General features: G+C 49.5%; 1 protein-coding gene across 1 annotated transcript; it reads right to left on the reverse strand.

Moving 5' to 3' along the window:
• Positions 1-1,423: 1,423 nt before the first annotated feature.
• On the reverse strand, positions 1,424-21,390 carry PLA2G4D (phospholipase A2 group IVD; the record flags this gene model as incomplete). The annotated part of the gene is made up of 20 exons (XM_080931333.1): positions 1,424-1,650; positions 2,963-3,149; positions 3,706-3,872; positions 4,138-4,332; positions 4,460-4,561; positions 4,783-4,920; positions 5,209-5,326; positions 8,857-9,079; positions 10,470-10,606; positions 10,834-10,969; positions 11,141-11,178; positions 11,287-11,397; positions 12,439-12,575; positions 12,833-12,896; positions 14,093-14,135; positions 14,461-14,501; positions 15,109-15,240; positions 16,555-16,691; positions 16,860-16,932; positions 21,319-21,390. The coding sequence occupies 20 exons, from the start codon at positions 21,388-21,390 to the stop codon at positions 1,424-1,426; spliced, it is 2,478 nt and encodes an 825-aa protein (XP_080787459.1).
• Between the last annotated feature and the right edge of the window lie 1,243 nt (positions 21,391-22,633).

Raw genomic sequence — 22,633 nt, forward strand, 5'->3', positions numbered from 1 at the left:
AACACACTCCACCGCCAGTGGATGGGAAAAGCAAGTTTATGATATTAAGGAAAGCAAATCAAAGCCAGATACAGAAGAGGCAGATGGGGAAGATCCTGAGCAGGGACATCAGCGAAGAGCAGTCCCTAAGCTGAATTCCCTCCTAAAGTTCCCATTTGGCCTCCTACCTCAAGCCAATGCAGCCATTGTGTGTGTGTGTGTGTGTGTGTGTGTGTGTGTGTGTGTAGAATATAGGGAAAGACTCACAGGGTAGCTCACACTTTTAATCCCAGCACTTGCAGAGGCACAGGCCGGCAGAGCTCTATGAGTCTGAGGCCATTCGGGTCTATGTACTGAGGTTCGGTCCAGCCAGGGATGAGAATGAGACTCTGTCTCAAACAAACAAATAACCCCAAACAAAATAAGACAAAACAAACAACTATAGAAAGAAAAACAAAAACAAACAACAACAACCAAAAAAAGCAGGGATGGGAGCGATGGCTCAGCGGTTAAGAGCACTGGCTGCTCTTCCAGAAATCCTTAAGTTCAATTCCCAGCAACCACATGGCGGCTCATGGTGGCTCTATAAGGTGATGTGCTGCCCTCTTCTGGCATGTGGGTGGACATACAGATAGAGCAACTCAAACATTCAGTAAATAAAAAGCAAAAAACAAAACAAAACAAAATAAAAACAAACCCACATGAGCATCCCAAGAGACACAAACATTACACGACAGAATTCAATACCTTTTAATGCTATAAACAACAACAAAATTACTCAACAAACTAGGACCAGAATGGAACATTTTTAGTCTGACAAAACCTAAAACCACTTAAGATGAAACAGCAACCCCCCCCCCAAAAAAAACCCCAAAAAACAAAAAACAAAAACAAACTGGTAGGAAGCCTTGAGGCTTTCCTTCCGTAGCAGGGATAAAAACAAAGATGGCTGTTCTTGCCAGTCTGTTGAACACAATGTCAGGAGTTCCAGTCAGAGTAATTCAGTCAGAAAAGGAAATAAAACACATTTGAATCAGGAAGCAGGAAGTAAGACCCTCTCTTTAGTAGATGGCCAGATCCATAACTGAGTACCTGAAAAGTATTTGAGCTGGTAAGTTTAAGGTTGCAGGATTCAAGTTCAAACTTCAAAAACTAACAAGATTTCTATCAGCCATGAGCAGCCTGCTGTGGTCAGGTGTCTTACATACTGGTCATGGGAAGTTTCCAACTCCTCCCAGACCAGCTGGAAACCCAGGGGAGAAAGGAGAGTGGGGCACAGCCCCTCTGGACAGCCAGTGTATCTACAATGGAAGCCCAGGCCTTGGAGAACCGGGAGCTTCAGCCAAAGCACTGTGGCTGTGCCTGGCTGCAGGCTGGGATAGAACCTTGGAAGTTGGAGGGTCATAGTGTGGTCTTCAGAGCCTCGGAGACCCCCTGAGAAGCCTCATGTCTTCACTCCCAATGGCCTGGTCTCTGAAACCCTTCGTTTCAGAACTGTCTTCAGGGCCTGCAGGATAGTACCCTGGTTGTTCCGAATGTTGTAGTCAGAGAGCTGAAGCAACCGGTCAAAATCTTCATTCTTGTAGGTCATGTTGTACAGGAAGTAGGGGGAGGCGACCCCTGTGAGATTCACCTGCCCAGCCTGGAGCTCGTCAGGGCAGCGGCGGACACCTGCCAAGGGTGAGAGTTGGGTCAGGAGCAGGATCTCCATAGGTACGCAAGACTGTCTCTCAGCCTTCTTCCCTGAGGAAGCTGAGCCACAGTGGAAGGGGTCCTTGCTTTTCCCTTCAGTCAGAAATACAAATGTGGATGATAAGAAACAATTCTGAGGTAAGAGGAGTTTGGTCACCCCTTCACACCTATCGCATAGTTGAGATAGCTCAAGAGACTGCTTCATGGCTTCTTGGAGAACTAGAAACAGAATGAAGACCACTGAGATCAATGAATGGAGTCTTAAAGTTCCTGGTGGGAACAAGGAGAGGATTTTCTTTAGAATTCAAGGGCTGGGCTGTTAAGAGCATTCTGAAAGCTCAGGAGGTAACTAATGCCTGGCATCCGGCTACTGAAAAGGCTGAGGCAGACTGTAAATCCAACGCCTGGTCTACAGTCTGAGATCACAGACAGCCTGGGCATTTAAAATGTGGGCTGGGGATGTAAGAACTTAGATTTAATACCCAGTACAAGAAAAAGAGAAAGAAAGAGCATGGGACCTGGAAAGATGACTGAGCAGCAAAAGCACTGGCTGCTCTTCTTGAGGACCTGGGTTTGACTCCCAGCACCCGCACGGTAGCTCACGACCATCTTTAACATCAGTTGCAAGGGATCTGACGCCCCTTTCTGGCCTCTTTAGACCCCAGGGCATGCAAGTGGTGCACAGACATACATGCAGACAAAACCCATACTCCAAAAAGAAAAAGAAAAAAAAAGGAAGGAAAAGATAAGAAAAAGTAGAGCCCCAATCCATGTGTGATAGTGAACCTGAGTAATCCTAGCACTCAGGGAGCTGAGGCAGGAGGATTGCTATGAAGTTGAGGCCACATAGTACCACATCGACTGGGGTGGTCCAGGAAGACATTACATCAAAACAACCAAAAGAGAGTAAGTCTGCAAGTGTCAGGATTATGATATATCAACGAGAAAACTGGGGTAATGCACAAATGCAGGTATTAGATTCTTCCACCCAAAGTAGACCATGTTCTGCCAAGCTGGAAGAAAGGATGGGAAGGAATGTGAGGAGGGCTGAGATTTGGAGGTCAATGGAAGAAAGGCCCAGTCCCTAAGAAGGGGTCCCAGGCTACACAGAGCATAAGGCAGAGGGGTCACCACAAAGTCCCGAGACAGGAGGGCATCACTAAGGTTTGAGCACCAGCTACCAAAGCCAGGGAGGTGTGGCCAAAGAGCCCAAGGGCCAGCCCACTTTCCTGCCCCCCCCCCCCCCCCCCGTTCGGCCCACCAGGGAACCGGAAGGGAATGATGGCCTCACCGGGGGCTGAGTGGTCCTGGAAGGAGTCATTGACCAGGGGGAAGTGAAGCAGGACCGGTGCTTCCGGGCAGGCGGGGTCTGAGAAAAGGTAACATTCCTGGGGCTGGTGGTGGTCCTCAGGGCTGGGCTCCACGCGGGGGAAGGGCAGGCCCCGAGCTCTGCTATATTTCTCAGATTCCTGCAGCCCCTAGGGGAGCAGAGGGTGGCCCACAGGGAGCTGGGTCAGCTCAGCTTCACTGTAGGTCTGTTCCAGTTCCCACTTGCTCCCTCAGCGTCAGGACAACTGCCTGGCCTGGCGCTGGCCCCAAACTAAGGCCTCCAAGAGAATCTAAGGATCCCATCAGTTAGAAGTTATAGGTGGGAATGCGGACCCAGCAGCCCTTCCCCCACCCTTATACTGTTACTACACCATCAGTTGAATCTTAGCCCAGCAGAGAATGTACATGCGCATGCTGGTATTACTGCCACCCAGACTTCTTAGGAAGTCGGGAGTCGGCTGTGGAGGTGCTTGGAATCTGCTGCCAGCTTTGTCCAGCTGTTGTATCCCAGAGGGTCCCATTCACCTGTCTTGTGATCTCAGAGCCCAACCACCGTCACTGCCCTTCCCTATGGAGGACCCAGAAATCGTCTATGGGTTACAGCTCCTTCTCTTAGTTATGGGAAGTGTGAGGCAGAGGCCCTGTTGCTCATCCATGGAGGTGAGCCTGGCCAGGCAGAGGGGTTCCCACAGAGTCACTAGGCACCTTAAAGGGCAAGGATTGGTTGTAGTTGAAGGAGAGTATGAGGTCCACTTGGCGACCTGGGCGGAACAGGGAGGGACAGCTACTGTTCATGAAACAGCCAGCATCAATTAGGCAGAGCTGAGGGTCCTGTGGGGTCAGCTGATTCGGAGTGTCATCTAGGTTGCAATCTGGTAGAAAAGGCAATGCTAGTTAGAAGCAGCCACCTTTCCATAGGTAACCCCCACACTCCCTGATCCCATTCCCCTCCATGTCCCCTTCTTATGTCTGATGTCACTCTCTGAATTCAGAGCTCCCCCTAAGCCCACAATGGGACTTCCAGACCACACCCAAGATGTAACATACATATGATCTCACCGAAAACCACCACCAGCAATTAGCCACAGCTCAACCCCACTGGAGCCTGGCCAGGGGACACATGGCCATGGTCCTTACCTGCCCAGGTGGAGAAGTCTCTCTGGTTACAGTAGTCCCTGTGCAGCTGGAGGCCATGGAGAAAATTGGCGCTACGCTGATAGAATGGCCTGCCAGTCAGAAAGCCCTTAAATGCCTGGGCCAGCGCTGTTCCAGGCTGCAGCCATGGGGCCTCCACGCTGGAAGACATTCCTGCTGAGGCTGAGAATCCCTTCTCTGCATCAAGAGTAACAGACATTGCTTGTATGAGAAGCCCGAAAATGCCTGCTCTTGTCCTCTTCCAGCAGCCTCCAAAGGGGAATGGTCTCAGCCCAGGCTCCCCACTTCAACACCCCTCTTCTACCTGAGTTCTGGATATCCACAGGGAAATCGTTCGCGTCTTTCCCAGAAGTGATGTCATACCAGATATCCATCAAGTTCACAGAGAAAAGGTTGCTCCAGATACCTGAAGGCCAAATTCCAAGAGAGACCAGCCCTTAGGTCCCTGTACCCCATCTTTCCCACACGGGCACCAAATGATCCCCACTCTCGGGTACCAATGAAAACTGGGTGTGGGAAAAAAGCAGTTACTTGCAATGGCCCATCCCCACTCCCCACCTGTTTCTCACCCTGCGGCTCTGCCCAGACCTGAGCTACAGAAGTCCTGTTCAGGAAGATAGGGCTCACCTTCCAGAAAGCAAATCTGGGACTCAGGAAGCCTCTTCATCAGCCGTCCCATGAAGAACTCGGAGCCAAAGAGCTCAGAAGGGACAAAGCCTCCATATTTTAGGAACCCAACTTCATAGGGAGAGAACTCCACCCATTCTAATGGGATGGGAAAGAAAGACAGGGTTGGGGAGAGGGACTCACAGGTCTGTTGGGGACCAGTGACACTGTCTCTGCCTGGTAGGCCTTTGGCTCCCCGATATGCTACCAACCCTGAAGATATGAGGAAAGCAGACTCCAAGGACCATTCGCTTACCCCTGTCCACACGTACAGACAACCCCACACCCAAGGATACAGTGCTCCCTGGCTCACACTGGACTCTCTGGGAACTCTCAGGGTATGGAGGAGTTGGAGTTTGTTAGAGGGTGGGAGGAATAGGACTTTACCCTTGAAGTGGAGGGTGTCCAGATGGTTCTCTTTGACGTTGAGGCTCAAGTAGAGAGGCAAAGGGTTCTGACCACACTCCAGTGCAGCTCTCTGTCCTGACAGCTTCTGATCTGACACCTAGGGTTGGAAGCATGAGGACTTGCATGTCTCGGAAGCAGTAACTCCAGCAGGTCCAGGCCAGGGTAGGGTAGGAGCCTAAGAGAGCAGTGCGGAGGGAGGCAGTAGCTCTGCTGAGTTCTGGGGGTTATGAGTGGGTGTGTGTAGACAGCTCTGAGCAGCTCCACTTGTAGTCTACCATAGTTCCTCCCATTCTGTCTTCTCAGATACCACATAGACACACACACATAGAGACACAGAGACACATGCACACACACACACACACACACACAGAGACACATGCACAGACACACACACAGACACATGCACACACACATACATACACATATTCATACAAAGACGGACACACATATCACACAAACACACAGAGACACAGACACAGACACACAGACACAAACATATAGAGACACAAAGACACAGATACAGACACACACAGAGAGACAAACACACACAGAGAAACAGACACACACATACATGCACATATTCACACAAAGATAGGCACACACACACCACACATACCACAAATACCATACACATACACACACACTCATATCACACATATACACACAGAGACACAGACATGTGCACACAAATGCGCAAACACACCTTTCCAGGAAGCACACAGCAATCTTTTTGCCCACATTCTGCCGAGGGATGTTCTGCCCTTTTCAGGTTTAATGCAGTTTAAGTCTCAGCTTCTTCCAAATGCTTTCCTGACATCCCTACTCCACCCAACAAAATGTTAAGGAAAAAATGTTGAGGACTGAGGATGTAACTCAGTTGATAAAACAGTTCACCTAACATTTGCAAGACCCTGGGTTTAAGCCTTCACACTGTATTAAACAGGCATGGTGGCACATGTCTGTAATCCAAGCACATGAGGGATAACAGTGGGAGGGTTAAGAGTTCAAGGCCGGGGGCTGGAGAGATGGCTCAGTGGTTAAGAGCACTGACTGCTCTTCCAGAGGTCCTGAGTTCAATTCCCAGCAACCACATGGTGGCTCACAACCATCTGTACTGGTATCTGGTGCTCTCTTCTGGTGTGTCTGAAGACAGCAACAATCTACTCATAAAATAAATAAATAAATCTTAAAAAAAAAAAGAGTTCAAGGCTAGCCTCAGTTTCATAGCAACTTGGATGCTGGCCTGGGCTACATGAGACTCTGTCTAAAAAAAATAAATTACTATAAATCATATACATAAACTCATGATGATGTCATTATTAGAAGATCAAATGATAATTAAATAATAGGTTTTTTTAATAACTGGGATCAAGCTGTTTTTTTAACACCTCATAAAACATACTGTCATAAGCTTCTCCCTCTATGTTAATTAGCTGTTGCCACCAGACAGAAAAGTCAGGTAGTAAAAGCACAGCACATTCTGAACTGAATGTGAACTTGTACAGTAGACCCAAGGGCTACAGAGGGCACAGTAATGCAGTAAAAACATTCAAGTAATTACACTGGCTTGACAAATTCAGTGCTGTTCCGATTAGAATCCCAATGTTAACATGAAACATAGTGAAAAGCAGGAGGCCAAGAGCTGCCAGAATAATTTGAAAGAAGAATCACAGTAGATGCTCATTGGTCAACAACATTAGTACCATAAACTAAGCCTTCTACACACAGCAGGACCAACGCTCATAAGACCTCACAGATACTGGAGGCATACACAGGGGCTGCCTAGGTCTGCGCAGGTGGCGACCAGTGCAGAGAGAAGTGGGCAAGCTCTCTCCAAAGACAGCCTCTTGCAAACAAAAATTAGTTTTCTCCAACAGGGTCTCACTGGAGATATAATTTATTCTTAGCACAAGCCCCACACCCAGCAGTAGTTTGTGTGGTTATGGAGTTCCCATGTCTGCAGACATGCAGGCCTCTGTGCCTGTTTTCCTTGTGTTTTTCTTTGGCTCTTTTCCTTCCGTTTGTTCTATTCAGATTTGTCTACATTTCTTTTATCTTATTGTGTGATCATTCTTTAGCTGCCTGTATGCTTTGTAATGAGAGAGAAGGGTCTGGATCTGGGTGGAAGGGGGAGGATCTCGGAACTGGGGGGGGGGGGATCAAAAGAACGTCTATTTTCAATACAATAAAAATTAATAAAATAAAATGACTATTTTGCTGAAGACGATCTTCAACAGATTCAATACAACCCTCCTTTAAATTCCAATGATATTCTTCAAAGAACTCAAGAGTGGGTCCCAAAATTCACATAGAAGCACACAGGGGGAAAAAGAAAAACTCAATTAGCTAGAGCAACTGTGATCAAAAGAGCCACACTGGAGACATAATACCCAATCTCAAACTATGCTTTAGAGCCATAGTTACAAAACGAACCCAGCATGGCACAGGCACAGAAACAGAGACATGTGGAATAGAAGACCCAGAAATGCACACATACAGCAGTAGTCTCCCGATTCTTGACAAAAATACATTGGAGAAAAAAACAGTGTCATCAAAAACAGTGCTGGGGAAACTGTATACACATGTAGAATAGTTCTATATTCATGTTTAAAAGAATTCTATATCTACATGAAGAAGAATTCTATATTCACATGTAGAAGAATGAAACCAGTTCCCTGTGTCTAACTCTGAATTCGAAATGGACCAAAAACCCTAACTTTGAAACTGATAAAGGAAAACTCCAATATCCCAGAAAACAATAGCAAAAATCAGTTAGATCTAATAAGTTAGCTTCTGTGTAGCAAAGGAACAGTCGTCAGAGTGAAGACAGTCTACAGAACTGGGGCCAAATGTGTTCATTAGTGAGTCACCAGACAGGGGATTGGCCTCTGGAATACATGAAGTGCTCAAAAGCCTAAATATTCCAAACCCCAGACTCTGATCGCATCCTCAAAAGAAGCACAAATGTCCAACAAATATGTGATTCAGCATCCTCAGGCATGTAGGAGATGCAAGTCAAAGCCACATCGATATGCCACCTTACCCAGGTCTCTCGGTGCTTATGATCAAGAGAATGAACATCAATAGATGCTGACGAGAGCCTTTGAGGAAAAGTGCTGCTGGGCGTGTAAACTAGAGCGGTCGTCATGGAAGTGAGTATTGAGGTTTAAAAAAAAAACAAACTAAAATTAGAAATACCTGGACCACTCTGGGCATCTGCCCCCAAGGACTATAAGTCAGCACACCACTGCAACACCATATCTATTGCTCCAGTGTTTATGGGATCAGTCAAGGCTTCCATCATCAGAGAAATGGGTACAGGAAGTACAACGTATGCACAGTGGGGTTTGCTGCGGCCATGCAGAATAAAATGCATGCAACTATAATGGAAGAACTTACTCAGAAAGAAAGCATCCTGGCATTGGACAGACACTAGCCCTCACAGTCTTTGTTTGTTTGTGACAGGGTCCCCTGTGTACATTTGCTATGTAGTCTCTGCTGGCCTTGAACCCCTTTTCCTGGATTCCCCAGGTACTGAGACCTGATGCAGTCTTGAAGAGCCTCTCCCACCCTCGGTAGATGTGCCTGGAGATACAGCCATACCATGCTGCTGTGAAGGCAGCATACCTGCCCATGCAGCTTGGACTCCAGCACCAGGCCCCACAGGTCAGCTACGGTGACGGTGTAGCCCTGCTCTTCCCGAAGCTTCAGTGTCTGGCGGTAGCTTGCCAAGCGTTCGGGGAGGAATTCCTTCAGCAGGCTTTTAGCCACATGCTCCCTGGCATGACTGATGGGTCCCTCGAGGTCCTTCTGTGACCACTCTGGGTCCCGGTACAGATGGGCCATTGTCCTGGGATGGGGAACAAAGGGATAAAAGCTGAAGCCCAATCTCACCCTGTGTCTAATCCCTTAAGGAGGGATTGTCCTCGCTGTCAAGATGGTCCATTTGGAGATGGGTCCTGGGACTTCCTTTTAGTCCTAGTCTGGGTCTGAGCATGGGTATTTCACACCAGGATGGGTATGAAATGGGCCTTATGTAGGTGTTATATAGGTTTTATATAGGTGTTGTGATTTAGGTTTTATTCTCTGGGTTGAGGCTCAACCTAAGTCCCTAACATGGCTGCAGGTGCTTCAGTCATGAGGTGCTCCCAACCCACATATAACGTACAGTTTCTCAGCAGCCACATTAGGAAACCAGCAGGAAAACAGTAAGAAAAACTGCTTTCATAACTTACGTTGTTGAATACAGTAACAGCAACTCTGAGCCTATAAAGGAAACTTCCTTATCTTCTCTCCTCTGAGGAAGCACCCACTCTGTCCCATGGACCCCTTCTCCTCAGAGCTGCCCCTGTGCTGCCATCTGCCTGTCTATGGCATTAAGAACCCTTATAATGTATCACCCCCAAAAGATTGGTTCCCCTCAGTGCTCTCCCTGAACACCAAGCCTGAAAACATGCAGCCATATATGCCGATGGCTATTATATTGGACAGTACCAGTCCCCACTGGAACCTTATGGGCCTGTCCTGAAGTTATTTAAGACTGTACTTGTCAATAGCTATCACTTAAACTTCTGCTCCTACTTTAGGAGGAGTCATGTGTCAATGAGGTTCATGAATGAATCTGTAATAGTGAAATGTCTGCTCTGTGTTCATGCCCAGGAGTGGGGCTGGAGAGGAGGCATTATCTTCTTATCTTTGTATAAAAAACATTTTTTCTTTCTCTGTCTGTCTGTCTGTCTGTCTGTCTGTCTCTCTCTCTCTCTCTCTCTCTCTCTCTCTCTCTCTCTGTGTATGTGTGTGTGTGTGTGTGTGTGTGTGTGTGTGTCCCCTTTATTGTTTAGACAAGCTCTCACTTGGAACTCATGGCAATCCTCCTACCTCAGCCTTTAAGTGTGTCTCTAATCACATACATTTTGGAGATAAACCGAGACCAAGATTCCTAGAAATTGCTCTGAGTCACCAAAGCCTGCAAGTGGAGGGATTTGCAAAAGTAAATCTGGCCCTTTCTGGGCTCTCCCTCTTCCAACTCCTTAGTACTGAGGAGAAGTCCCCTGACTTCACTGTGCTGTGGCAGGATTCTCCATTAAGTCTGTTTCTTCTTTTGGAGAAAGCTGCTTGACCCCCATAAGATTATACAGCTCTCTCCACACGGGATCTCCATACAAAGGGCCCTCGGCATCCCCTCTGCCCCTACTCTGGATTCTGGTCATCTCTGCTGTTCCAGTCCCTATGGCCCTTACCATGTAGCACCTGAGATGCCACTGATGTAGGTCACACAATCCAGGAGTCCCAACTTCTGAAGTGCCAATAGGTGGCCGTAGAGTGAGATCATAGCCCGCATACCTCCTCCCTCAGCGTTGATTCCCACAATAGGGACCTGGACCACACAGAGATGCAGACAAGATGGGGATGAGCTGCCCTCTACCTCACTCAAGCCTGCTCCCTGCCTCCAGGCCTTGTACTCAGGGAGAACTGAGGGTCAACCTTCAGCTCAGAACAGAACCCCCAAAGAGAACACCCAACAGTCCAATTCCATTCTTTGGAGACTAAGAGCACAGGCCAGTTCAGAATTTCTACACCCACAACCCTGCTGTACCCCCAAACCTCATCTTCTTTCAAGTCTTCATCCAGTTGCAGAGCCTGCTTCAGGGCGGCAGCAACCACCTTCTTCCTCCTGCCTAGGAAGGCCTGCTCCTCGGGACTGAGCCCATAGCTCAGCCGTACAGACAGCTCTTTGGGGCTGGAATGGTGGAGGGTCCAAGAGTTTGGAGAAAATAACATGGCTCACTTCTTGGGTGACCACAGAGCTTCTGCAAACACCCCCTGATTCACCCCCCAAAATACCTTATGTATAGCACTTCCCCCTCCCATGCCCCTTTTCTTTGTTCCCACAGAAACAAATGCCTCATACCAACTGTCTGTCTTAAGCTGCAGCTTCCCTTCTGAAGCCTGAAATTAAAGCAAGAGACTCTGAAATATCCTAGACCCTGGAGACATGGGTATTCCCCCCCCCACTCTTTTCCTGTCTGCCCGCCCCCCCCAGTTGAGGCCACTTACCTTCATAGCAGGAATGTCTATGGTCACCTCCTTCCCTGCAGCCAACGACTTCAGGGGTACATTGAAAGGTGTCGCTGAGGTATCTGAGTTCCAGCCACTGTTTCTGGAGCTCTGGAGGGAAACTGTCCATCTACCCATCCATCCATCCATCTATCCATCTATCCATCCACCCACCCATCTATCCTTCCATCCATTTACCCACCCACCCAACCACCCACCCATCCATTCATCCATCTATCCATCCACCCATCCATCTATCCATCCACCCATCCATCTATCCTTCCATCCATCCACCCACCCACCCAACCCATCCATCCATCCATCCATCCATTTATTCAACAAATTCTGAGAGCCTAAAGGGCAAGCAGGACAGCCTGTCCCTGATGATAGTAAACTAATTATAATAATTACAAATAGTGATGACTGAGACTCCTTGCCTTGGCAAGACACCATTCTCACTAAATCATGTGTCAGTTTCTGAAGAAATGGGTCATGTCTGGGGGTGGTGGCACATACCTCTAGTTCCAGCACTTGGGAGGCAGAGGCAGGTTGCTATCTGGGTTTGAGGCCAGCCTGATCTACATGGCCAGTTCCAAAGCAGTCATGCTAACTAGTGAGACCCCGTCTAAAACTATTTTTCAAAGAAAGGAGATGGCCAATGAACCAGTGTCAGTAAAGTGGTGTTGGTGTCTCATAGTGTGCTGGGGTAGAATGCTGGAAACAAAGGGAGGAATGGGGATCTATCTGAGATGAAGGGGGGTGGTGGAAGCCATCTCTGCAGAGGTGTTGTTTGAGCTAAGATGGGGAGGAAGGGAAGCAGGAGGCAGAAGAGGACGAGGAGGTATTGGAGGCAGCCATGGAAAATACACGGCATGTTTGAGAAGAAGGAAAGGATGGCGGGAGCATCAAGGAACAGACACGAGAGAGCAGAGGGCAGGCATGGAGGAGGCCAGGCTGCACGGGCTGCCTGTGTGGGCGTCGGCTGCTTTTATTCTACCAATAAGACTTCTGATGAAGGATCCATTGGAGCTTGATGACTGACACTGTGATTGTCCCCAGCCCTGATGTCCCATGAGCCTAAGAGGCCTGGCTTTAGTAGGGAAAAGGGCAAGGAGCTAAGGGTGATGGGAGAATTGGGGAGCAGAGACTCACCCTCAGGTACCCATTCAGCTCCGTGTCTTGGCCCCTCATGTAATGGAAGCTGAAGGGAAAAGCTGTGTCTGGGGAAAATGTCTGCGTGTCCTCATATGACCCCTTCAGCATAAGCTCCAGCTCTAGTTTGTCCTGACCTAGGGAGGAGATGGGAACAAAGGGGAAAAGGAGCCTTGAACTCCATCTTGGACTTGGGATGGTAGCAGCAGCGGTTGTTTGTAGAAGAGGAGGTGGAGGCAGGACCACAGTAAGCAGGATTCTAAGGAGAGCCTTTCCAGCCTGCTTGGATGTCGTAGCCCCACGGGACTCGCCCCCACGGCAGAGGCGTTCCCTTCTTGTGCAGGTTTCCCAGCAGGCTATGCCCACCGGGGTCCAGGCAGAGTCCAGTTCTCACCTGCTACCATGGCGGCACTTCCTGCTCTGTCCAAGGAGACATCCAAGTGTGACAGTTCTCGGGCCTGAGGCAGACGACATTGCAGGCAAAGAATTCCCCACTGTAAGCTGAGGTTCCCTCTACCTCATCTGAGCCTCAAACCACCATACACACACAAGAAGTGGGGTTCGGAATGGGACTAGATGGAAACCCTTCATCCTTCTCTGACCTGCTACAAACCACTAAGCCTGCTGGTGTTTTATGCGGAGTGTCCATCCCCACCTCTCCCTGGTCTCTTAGCTCTGCTCGACTTTGGGTGGCTCTAAAAGCCCCTGGCTCTCGGGCTCAGGTCTCTCTCTGCAACGTCTCAGAGATTCTCAAGTTTGTGGCCATCTCAGGCCCACAGGCTGGAGGTGACAGGGAAGCATTCGGGTTCATCGTGACCAGAACATCTCTCGATTATCCTCAGCCTCATCAACTAGGATTTGTGAAGCTCGGTGGCGGAGGCTGCTCCAGCCAGCACTTCCAAAAGAACTGCTGGATCTAAGTACCCACCGCTCACCCCCACAACTCAGAGAGGACACAACTTCTGCAGGTGCTAATTCACTGTTTTATCATTGGCATGAGGTCTCACTGTGTAGCCCTGGCAGAACTGAAACTCACTGGGTAGACCAGGCTGGCCTCTTGCCTCTGCCTCTCAGGTGCTGGGATTACAGACAGGTGCTGTGAGGTACCAGGCTACCTTATGAATTCCTTTTAAAGGTAAACCAGCCATCCGACCAACACTTTGCAAGCCCTGAGAGTGAGTGCCCCTCAGGTTCCAGGTTTTTATTCACTTGCCGCCACATCCAATAGGCAGCTTTCCATGCAGCGCTCGCCACCTTGTGGCCATTACTGTCCACTGTGGCTTCATGAGATCTCAGGGAGGCGCTCAGAGACAGACTTGCAAATTCTACTAGAAACATTAATAAATGACACTGGTCCTGGCATGCAGGACTTCACTGCACTCATTACACATAACTAAACATTGTCTAAAAGCACCTAAGTTTTCTCAACAGTCCCCCCAGACATTCAGTCAGAAGCCAGGACAGTCTCAGCGGACGACCCCCCCCCCCCCGCAATGTGACCTCAGCTCTAGTCCCCTCTAAGCCCCACAGCTTCAGATGACCACCTGGTTGGGAGTCTGGGGTAGTTTTACCACAAAGTCCTACCCCTGTCTTGGCCCTTCTCCCCCAACAACCCCCTCCCCCAATGTCGCCTGGGTGACAGGAAGGTCATTACCACAAGAACATTGTTGGTGATGAGGTTTTCTGGAGGGTCCCTCCTAAGAAAATCAAAACATCCACTTTGAACTTAGGAAGTCAAAAGTGCTCTGCATTGATATCCCCCACCCCACCGCTCACATTCCTATCCATGGGGACGCTCCCTGGGTGGTGAAGAATTAGGAGAGATGCCACTGTGTTTGGCAAGGTGAAATGAGAGCACAGGACAGGGAAAACACCTCACATCTTCCTCCTTGCCCCCAAGAGGAGCCCCAGACTTCCCAGGCAGTCGGGAAGGTGGCTCAGCCGAACAGACCAACAAGGACTCTGGGTCGGAGCCGGTTTTCGGAGAAGAGCCTGTGTCCCCGGCTCTTGAGCCGTACTCACGTTCTCTCCACCAGGAACTCCACGTCTAACTCTTCTGGTCCCTGTAATCAGAGAGGGCAGGCAAGTCACCAGCATTTACAGTTGACACGATCACTTCGCAGCATTATCCCGCCGTCTCTAGCAGTCTCAGGGGACTTGAGGAAATAAGGGTCTAGGGGAGGCTATTAAAGTACCCGAAACTAGAAGGACTGCAGATTACACATCTTCCTCCCTTCTGGTTCCCCAAACCCTGATGGGGCTGAAGGCAAAAGACACGGAGCTCCGCTATCGGTGATCTAAGACTATCCAGCTCCTATTTCTTCTCCCTGTTAAGGAGGCTCCTGGGTCCCATAATTCTACCCTCCCCTCCCCAAACCTGCAGCAGAAAGCAGAACCAGACTTTGGTGGGGCAGGCCTGGAGTCCCTTGAGCAAGAGTGATGAGTCTACACTGCCCCCTGGTGATTGCACTGAGTAGTGTTTTGAGTGCTATCCTTGAGGTGACTAAGGCCCTGACGTGGGGTAATAATGCTGTCTGTAATAGCAGCTAGACCAGTCCCTTTCCTGTTAAAAGAAAACTAGATCTGGTCCTGTGGGTGACTATAGCCAGCAGCATCCTGGCAGCTTGGAAAAGCTGAGCAATTTCCTTAGCCTGGAGCCTTCTTACCCACCTGAGGATTTAGGCTAAAGGTTTTCTGGAGCAGCTGTCCAGGAAGGATTTCCGAAACATCATAAGAAATCTTGAAACAGATGTCATCTTTCGTAATTAAGTCTTCATCATAGACAGTCAGTTCTAGAATATTCTAGGGACCAGAAACATAACATAGTATCTTTTTCTCCTCCTCTTCCTCCTCCTCCTCCTCCTCCTCCTCCTCCTCCTTCTCTTTCTCTCTCTTTCTCCCTCTTAGAGCCCAAATCCCTGAAGAAAATTGACTCTTCTTTCTCCAGTAGCTATCAACTGCCAATAGTTCCTCAAGTAGAGGGTGGGGCTTCATGAGCTGCTCCCCCATTCGTACACAAGTTTTGTTTGACCAAGAATCAAAGAAGACCGAGGCTTCAGGCCTGTAACCCTAGCCCTGGGGATGTCGTTACAAGAGGACCATGCATTTGAGGCTGGTCTGAATCACACAGTGGTTGTCTCAAGTATGTATGTATTTTTGTATGTATCTTGAAGAATTTTTCTTTATAGGCAGGGCATGGTGGCTCATGCCTGCAACCTAGCAGTCAGGAAGCAAGGACATGAGGATTGCTATATGTTCAAGGTCAAGCATGGATACACAGGGAGAACTAAGCCATCTAGAATTATGTAAACAGAGCATATCTCAAAAACAACAATGCTCCCCCTCCCCAAGAAAAATCAAACTGAGAATGGTTGCACATCCCAAATCCAACCAATCTGGAGGCAGAGTCAGGTAGATCTCTGTGAGTTTGAGACCAGCCTGGTCTACAGAGTAAGGTCTAAGCCATCTAGGACTACATAACAAGATCCTGTCTGACCCAATATTTTTAAATGTCTCCTGGGGCAGGCAAGGTGGCCCAGAGTTTAAAGTCACCTGCTAGCAAGCCTGGCAAACAGGACCCCTTCCCCAGGACCCACATAGTGGAAGGAGAGAACAGACTCCCCAGGGTTGTCCTCTGACCTCCACATGAGTGCTTGCGACACATGCAGGCACACACACACACACATATACCAAATAAATTTTTTAAATGCAGTTTAAAATTGGAAAAGATTTTCAATTGCTCTGCTTGGCTGATTCCCTAGCACACCCAAAAGGCAAGTGCCAGGTACTGTGTGATACTTTTCTATGCAATTTCCCCTTTAGCCCTACAGCAGTACCATTAAAAAGAAATGCTTTCTATCCACAGCTCAGAGATGGATGGGCTTGGGAGAAGCAGCAGCTTGCCAACCATCAGCTCCACAGCCAGGGAGTGGCAGGCTCACGTCCTTTATACATTCTTGTGCCCTTAGCACATAGAATCTAGAGCACAGATACCCTCCTTCCCTGAGTTCTGTGAGTACTGGAGCAATGCTATTTTTCCCTAGGTCCTCATATGGAGGGAAGGGGGTGGATTGTTCTACAAGGGAGAGACTAGTGCTACCCCCGAGTAACATTCACCTTGACCTGACTCTGGATGAGGAAACTGAAGGTCTCGTTCCACACAGGATGACTGGAGTTGGCGACTGTTTGGGTCTTGAATTTCATCCCAGAAGCTGTTGGCAGCTGCAGAGTCACATATGGATCTGCCTGACTCACTGACAAAGTCAAGGAAACCAGGCATCAGAAGAGAATGAATTCCATTTCCAGTGATTTTAGCCGTGTTCCTTTGACAACCCCAGTATTCCCTGAGAGCAGCTAAGTATCACCCCAAAGAGCATTTGGTCCTTTCCCTTGGGATCCAGTCCCCGTACACAGTCACTCACACAGGTCAGCCCTGGGCAGACTCCGAGCCTCCAGGATTTTCACAGTGAGCCGGCAGAAGACAGAGGCCTCCTCCTGCAAAGAGACCGTAAGCCCTCAGTGCTCAGCAGACTCTCAAACCTGGAGATGCTGCACTGCCTAGGTCCCTGACCACACGCATCAGTCTAGTGCACAGTGATGTTGCTTTGGGGGAACCAAATAGAGACCAAATAGCCTTGGGGTTATGATCCTGGCCTCTAGCAGCCACAGAATGGCAGACCAGCTGGGGTAGTGTCCTTCTGAGGGACAGAATCTCAAGTGCAGCAGACAAAGCAATGGGAGAACACCTCACTGGTCAGGTGGAGATGGTCACATCTAGACCCTCTAGAGAGGGCTGTCCTTGTTGACATAGTCCTCTTCTCATTCCTTTGTGCCTTTCTCGTGTCTCAAGGAGGGCTGAGCCAATGGAACCAAGTGGTCCATGGTATCTGCAAGTTCTAAAATGTATGTTGTGAATGCCTATTCTGAGCCAAAAAACCACCATCTTGGGGAGTTCAGTTTTTCTCACTTGCAAAAGTATTCCAGGTGGGCTTGTTTATAGCCTCTCATAGAAGGAGGGTCATGAGACCCTCCCCTGAGCATCCAGAGGTTCTCTTCTTTCTGCTGTATGCAACTCTGCTTTAATGGTATGTGGCCTCGGGAGGGGCTAGCATGTACCTAGGCAGGGAAGAGACTAGAGAAAGGCGGTCCTTCTGTGTGGCTACGAGAAAGCCATTCTCCATGCTGGACTAAAGATTTTCTCATGTCGTATGAGGAGGAGCACCCACACTTCTGTAGATAAGCCTTCACCTATGCTCTCTCTGACCGTGCCTCAGTGAGTTTGGGGAGCTTGAGAAGGAGGGTGGCTGATATTATGTTTTCCCCTGAGAAGGAATTTTATCATTAGTGATTGTTATTGCTAATACATTGGCCATAAATGGTGGGTGAAAGGTCACTGTGTATTCAGATGCGCATGAGACCTCAGATGAGCCCAGGAGAAAGCAAGCATCGCAAGAGAGCAAGCAGAGGGCAGCAGTGCCCAGCTGGCCAAGTCTTGGCAGAGTGCTGGGGGAGTAACTGATATCACCATAGCTGAAATCCTAGCACTCCTGGGACCCAGGGAATCCTACAGTTTCCCCAGGGGATTGCTTCTTTGGGTTTGTTTACCCAGCTTCTTTAGGTAACCTACACAGACAAGCCCCGTGATCTGAAGTTAGGCACATGGGCCTGGCAGAATTCTGGGCTGATTCCAAAGAGGCTTTGTATTCTCTTGACAAAGTGCACACCAAGAGAACAACATCTGTATGGTTCTAGCAGGAAGAGTCCACCAAGGGAGGACCTTTAGAATGGGTCTGTAGGAAGGGCATTCTATGCATAGGCAATGTGTAGTACCAGCTCCCAGTTAGGAGGGGACCATAGATGGCCGAACCCCCAAGGGGCTCACATGGAGGCACAGACACAATAACCCTGGAGACACACGATCCAGCAGCCCGGAGGAGAATCCACTGAATTGCCTCAAGACAAGAAAAGCCCAGACCGGGGCTTCTGTCACTTAGACTCTGCCACCGAGTTAGACTCGCACTGACACCGAATAAGAAAGAGTTCATGGGGCACCCATCTCCTCCCACCCCTTCTGCTCTCACCCAGGGCAGCCAGAGCTGCATGGGGGACAGTGGGCACTGCAAGCAGGTACACAGAGGGAGTGTGGGACCTAAAACGGTTTCCTGTTGTGCCTCCATCAGAGCTCTATAGCCCGCGGTCAGAAGGTCCTCGTACCCACTGGGGCTGACCCGGGTTTGGCACAGGTGCTTCCTTCTAGAGTCTGAGTCTGAGGGAATCCAATGTGTTTCTCTCCACAGAGAGCTGTAAAGGATAGTGAGCCAAAGCAGAATGGCTCAGGAGGTGGCCTGTCCCAGCATCTGCCCCTCCATGGCTCTACACTGAATTATTCGTCATTTTAGTTATACAGACACATAACACACAACACACAGAGACGACTAATTCTAGCAACCCCAGCAATATTTCAACCCCATAGTCCTTCCTTAAGCTAAAGGTTATATCAGGAACTTAGTCAATTTTTAGGCACCTGACTCCATCTCCTCCCCACCCAGGTCCTCACTGCAGGATGCCCACACACAGATGCTGCCTGTGTTAATGCTGGCCTGTGATGGGTGAGGAGTCTCCGTGCCCACTCTGAGACACAGGACCAGCATAAGCAGCAGGCCTGGCTAACCTGCCCCTCTGGCCAGGCTAAGAGCCCACCGCCTATGAGCTTCAGAAGGGACTGGGGAGATGGCTCCCTTGGCAGAGTTCCTGAGTTCAGACCCCCAGTCCCCACATAAAAGCCAGACATGGTAGTAGAGTCTCTAACCCCAGCACATGGAAGAGGCAGAAACAGGTAGATCCCAGCAGTCCACTGGCCAGCCAGTCTAACAAAATCGACGAGTCCCCGGCTCAGTGAGAGACCCTGAGACGAAAAATAATTAAAGAAAATATCCAGTGTTGACCTCTGACCTCCATACACACAAGCACATTTGCATAAAAATACCACAAATCCCCACTGCCCTTGAGATACTTAAATACTGGAGTCTTTTCATTTGCTTTTGATCAGTGTGATAACTGAGTCACCACACTAGCGGCATGATGTTTTCCTAGGGCATGAGGCATCGTTTTCACTGATCAAAGATGTCCCCATATGAAACGGTATCTCCATCATTGACTGACCTCAGGTGCTTCTGGCCACATTATCTATAGATCCTGAGACTGTCTCCCATTGAAGGTCTCAGCCTCTCTCTCTCTCTCTCTCTCTCTCTCTGTGTGTGTGTGTGTGTGTGTGTGTGTGTGTGTGTGTGTGTGTCTGTCTGTCTGTCTGTCTGTCTGTCTGTCTGTCTTCCCTCCACCTATACAGGGATGGTATACCCTCCATGATCCCCCTACTTATGGAGAGGTCCAGGGTCCATATTTTGCCAGGAAGGTTTGAGAGAGGTCAGTGCTGATCCTTACCCATGGCAGGTGTGGCCCAAGGAAGATGGGAGGCCTCCAGAGTAGGGCACACAATATCATGATCTTGATCCCCGGGAGAGAAGGAACTCCTCCACCCTTCCCCCTGCGATCGGACCCCAGGGGAAACTTGGGAAGGCAAGGTGGATGCTATTGGCCAGAGATCCCTGCCCTCTGTGAGTCAGGCTGAGCTGTAAAGTCTACACAGAACCTGTCTGATACCCAGTCAGCTCTGCCAATCACTTCCCTGCCACCAGGAAAAGCTCCAGTCAGCAGCAAAGCCCGAGAAGCCGCTGCTAGAGCTTACCTGTTTCAGGAGCCACTTTACGAGTTATGAGGGCAGGACTATTAGTCATATCAACCAAAAGCTCCCAATCCTAGAAGCTCCAGTTGGGAGCAAAGTGCTTCCCAGATACGGGGCAGAGACAGGCTTCTGTTTGCTTACTCCTGGGTCTGGATCCAGAAGAGGCAGGAGGAAGAAGGGGCCTCCCTCTGCCCCAGGAAATTAGCTGGGACTTAAGGTATTTCATGAAGCATTATGGAATGTGATGCTCCTGAGGGGACGGAACAATAGAGCCAGGACTGGCCACCCCCTCCACTACCCTGTCACAAAATGTCACTGATGGCTGAGCTGCATATGGGTCCTCTCAAACTCAGACTAGGACATCAAATCTTGCCCAGCAGTGGAAACCTCCCTCTCCACCTCTCCCGGGGGTCCACCTCCCCCGAGGGTCCAGCCTGTGGCCCCCACGTCCGCTCCAGGATCGGTATCTGTAACTGCTTGCCTCACGAAGCCTAAGTTGGGTCTTAGAACCCCAGTGAGAAACCCATCAAAGTCTGCAAATGGAACAAAAGGTGGGTCTAGGAGAGCACCTTGGAAATTTAGCGCCCCTTGAGGACACTTACTGGGGCCCCGGGGGCAAACGGGAGTTCTTCCGGTTGGCCTTGGTCTCTAGTACAGGATGGGCTGAGCCGCAAACCGTTTGTGGGGTCCTGGACCTGGGTGCAGCCTCAGAACTCTTGGAGCCAGAAAACAATTGGCATGAGGATTTGAACCATTGAGACCCACGGGGTTCCAGCGGGTTCCAGGAAGTCCACTGGCCTATGGTGGTGGGTAATGAGCTACATGGGCCCGGTGGGTCTCTTCAGGGAGGAGCAGCCATTGTTCTCTGGCGTGGGGCAGAGGGAGCATCCCTGAGGGAACAACCCTGAGGATGCTCCTGCCTGCATATCATAGTGGTGAGCAGAAGCCCTGCTGACATGGTCCCCAGGTCCCTACTTCTATGGGCGCTGCTTATCCCTACCCACTCCATACTCCCAAACACCAAACCTCCTTTTCCTCAACCACACAGAGACCAATCCCACTCTCTTTTCAGCCACAGCGGGTTTGTTGACCCCAGGTGCTCCCTGACTGTTGGCCATTAGCCTGGCAGACACTGTTACCTGGGGAGGATGGCCAAGTAGTCCGTCCGGCGACAGGCTTTCCATCCCAACTCTTCTATCTCCACTCCACATCCAGCTCTTGCCAAGAGGCCAGCTCCCTGGCTGGATGCAGTCACAGCTGGACTCCGGAGGGATTGTGGTTCTATAAACAGGTAACTCCTCCCCCAGGTCACTGTCACAGCACTTCCAATCTTCTTCAGAAGGCTGGCTTAACTAGCAGCTCCAGAAACCCCTGGCAAAACACCAGGCCTCGTGGGTGGAGCATCTTTCCTAGAGCCTAGGACGTTTCAGGAAAGAAGTACCAAGGATGACTAGGAAAAAAACACATAGACAATGGGCAGAGGCAGTTCCCTGAGGCCGAGGGCAACGAAGAGGAAAGCTTTGTAGGTCAGCACCATCTGAGTCAGGCCAGCCCTAGGAGAGAAGCACGGCCCCTGAGCTCAGATGAGAGGGACCCCTTAGTGCTCATGAAGGAGGAGTTTAGGCTCTAAAGTGAAAAGCACAGGAGGTGAGGACTGGGCACCATGCTCACAGCCCCTCACCTCCATTCCACTCTGCTTCAGCAGATCCTAGAAGTAGAGGGGACATGGGGGCTTGCTTACCTCTCTCCTTCTCTCCCTCCCCCTCCCTCCCTTCTTCCCCTTCCCTCCCCCTCCCTTCCTTTCTCCCTTCCTTTCTTTCTTCTTTCCTCCCTTCCCTCCTTCTTTCTGTTCTTCCTTCCTCCCTCCCTTCCTTCCTTTTTTTTCTTTCTTTCTTTCTTCCTTTCATCCTTCCTTCCTTTCTTCAGTCCTTTCTTCCTTCTTTTCTTCTTTCCTTCCATCCTTTCTTTCTTTCTTTCAGTCCTTTCTTCCTTCTTTTCTTCCTTCCATCCTTCCTTCCTTTCTTCCTTCCATTCTTCCTTTCACTCCTCCTTTCTTTCTTGGTGTGGATGTGTGTGTGGTGTGGATGTGTGTGTGGTATGGATGTGTGTGTAGTGTGGATGTGTGTGTGGTGTGTATGCATGATGCAGGCACAGCAGCTGTGTGCACGTACATGTGGAAGCCCGAAGTTGATGTCAGGTGTGTTGGTTATTCCCACTTTATTCACTGAACACAGTATTCTTAAGATTTATTTTTATTTATGTGTGTGTGTGCACGTGTTCTTGTGTGCTGTGGATATGTAGGAAACCATGTGTCTCAGAACCCCTGGAGCTGGATTTACAGGGTAGTTGTGAACTGTCTGATATAAGGTACCAGGAGCCACACTCTGGTCCTCTGATAGATTAGCATGTGATGCCTGAGCCATCTCTTCTGCCTTGAACACAAATTTTATGTGG

Source organism: Micromys minutus (assembly GCF_963924665.1).
Source record: "Micromys minutus genome assembly, chromosome: 17".
Taxonomy (NCBI): Eukaryota; Metazoa; Chordata; class Mammalia; order Rodentia; family Muridae; genus Micromys; species Micromys minutus.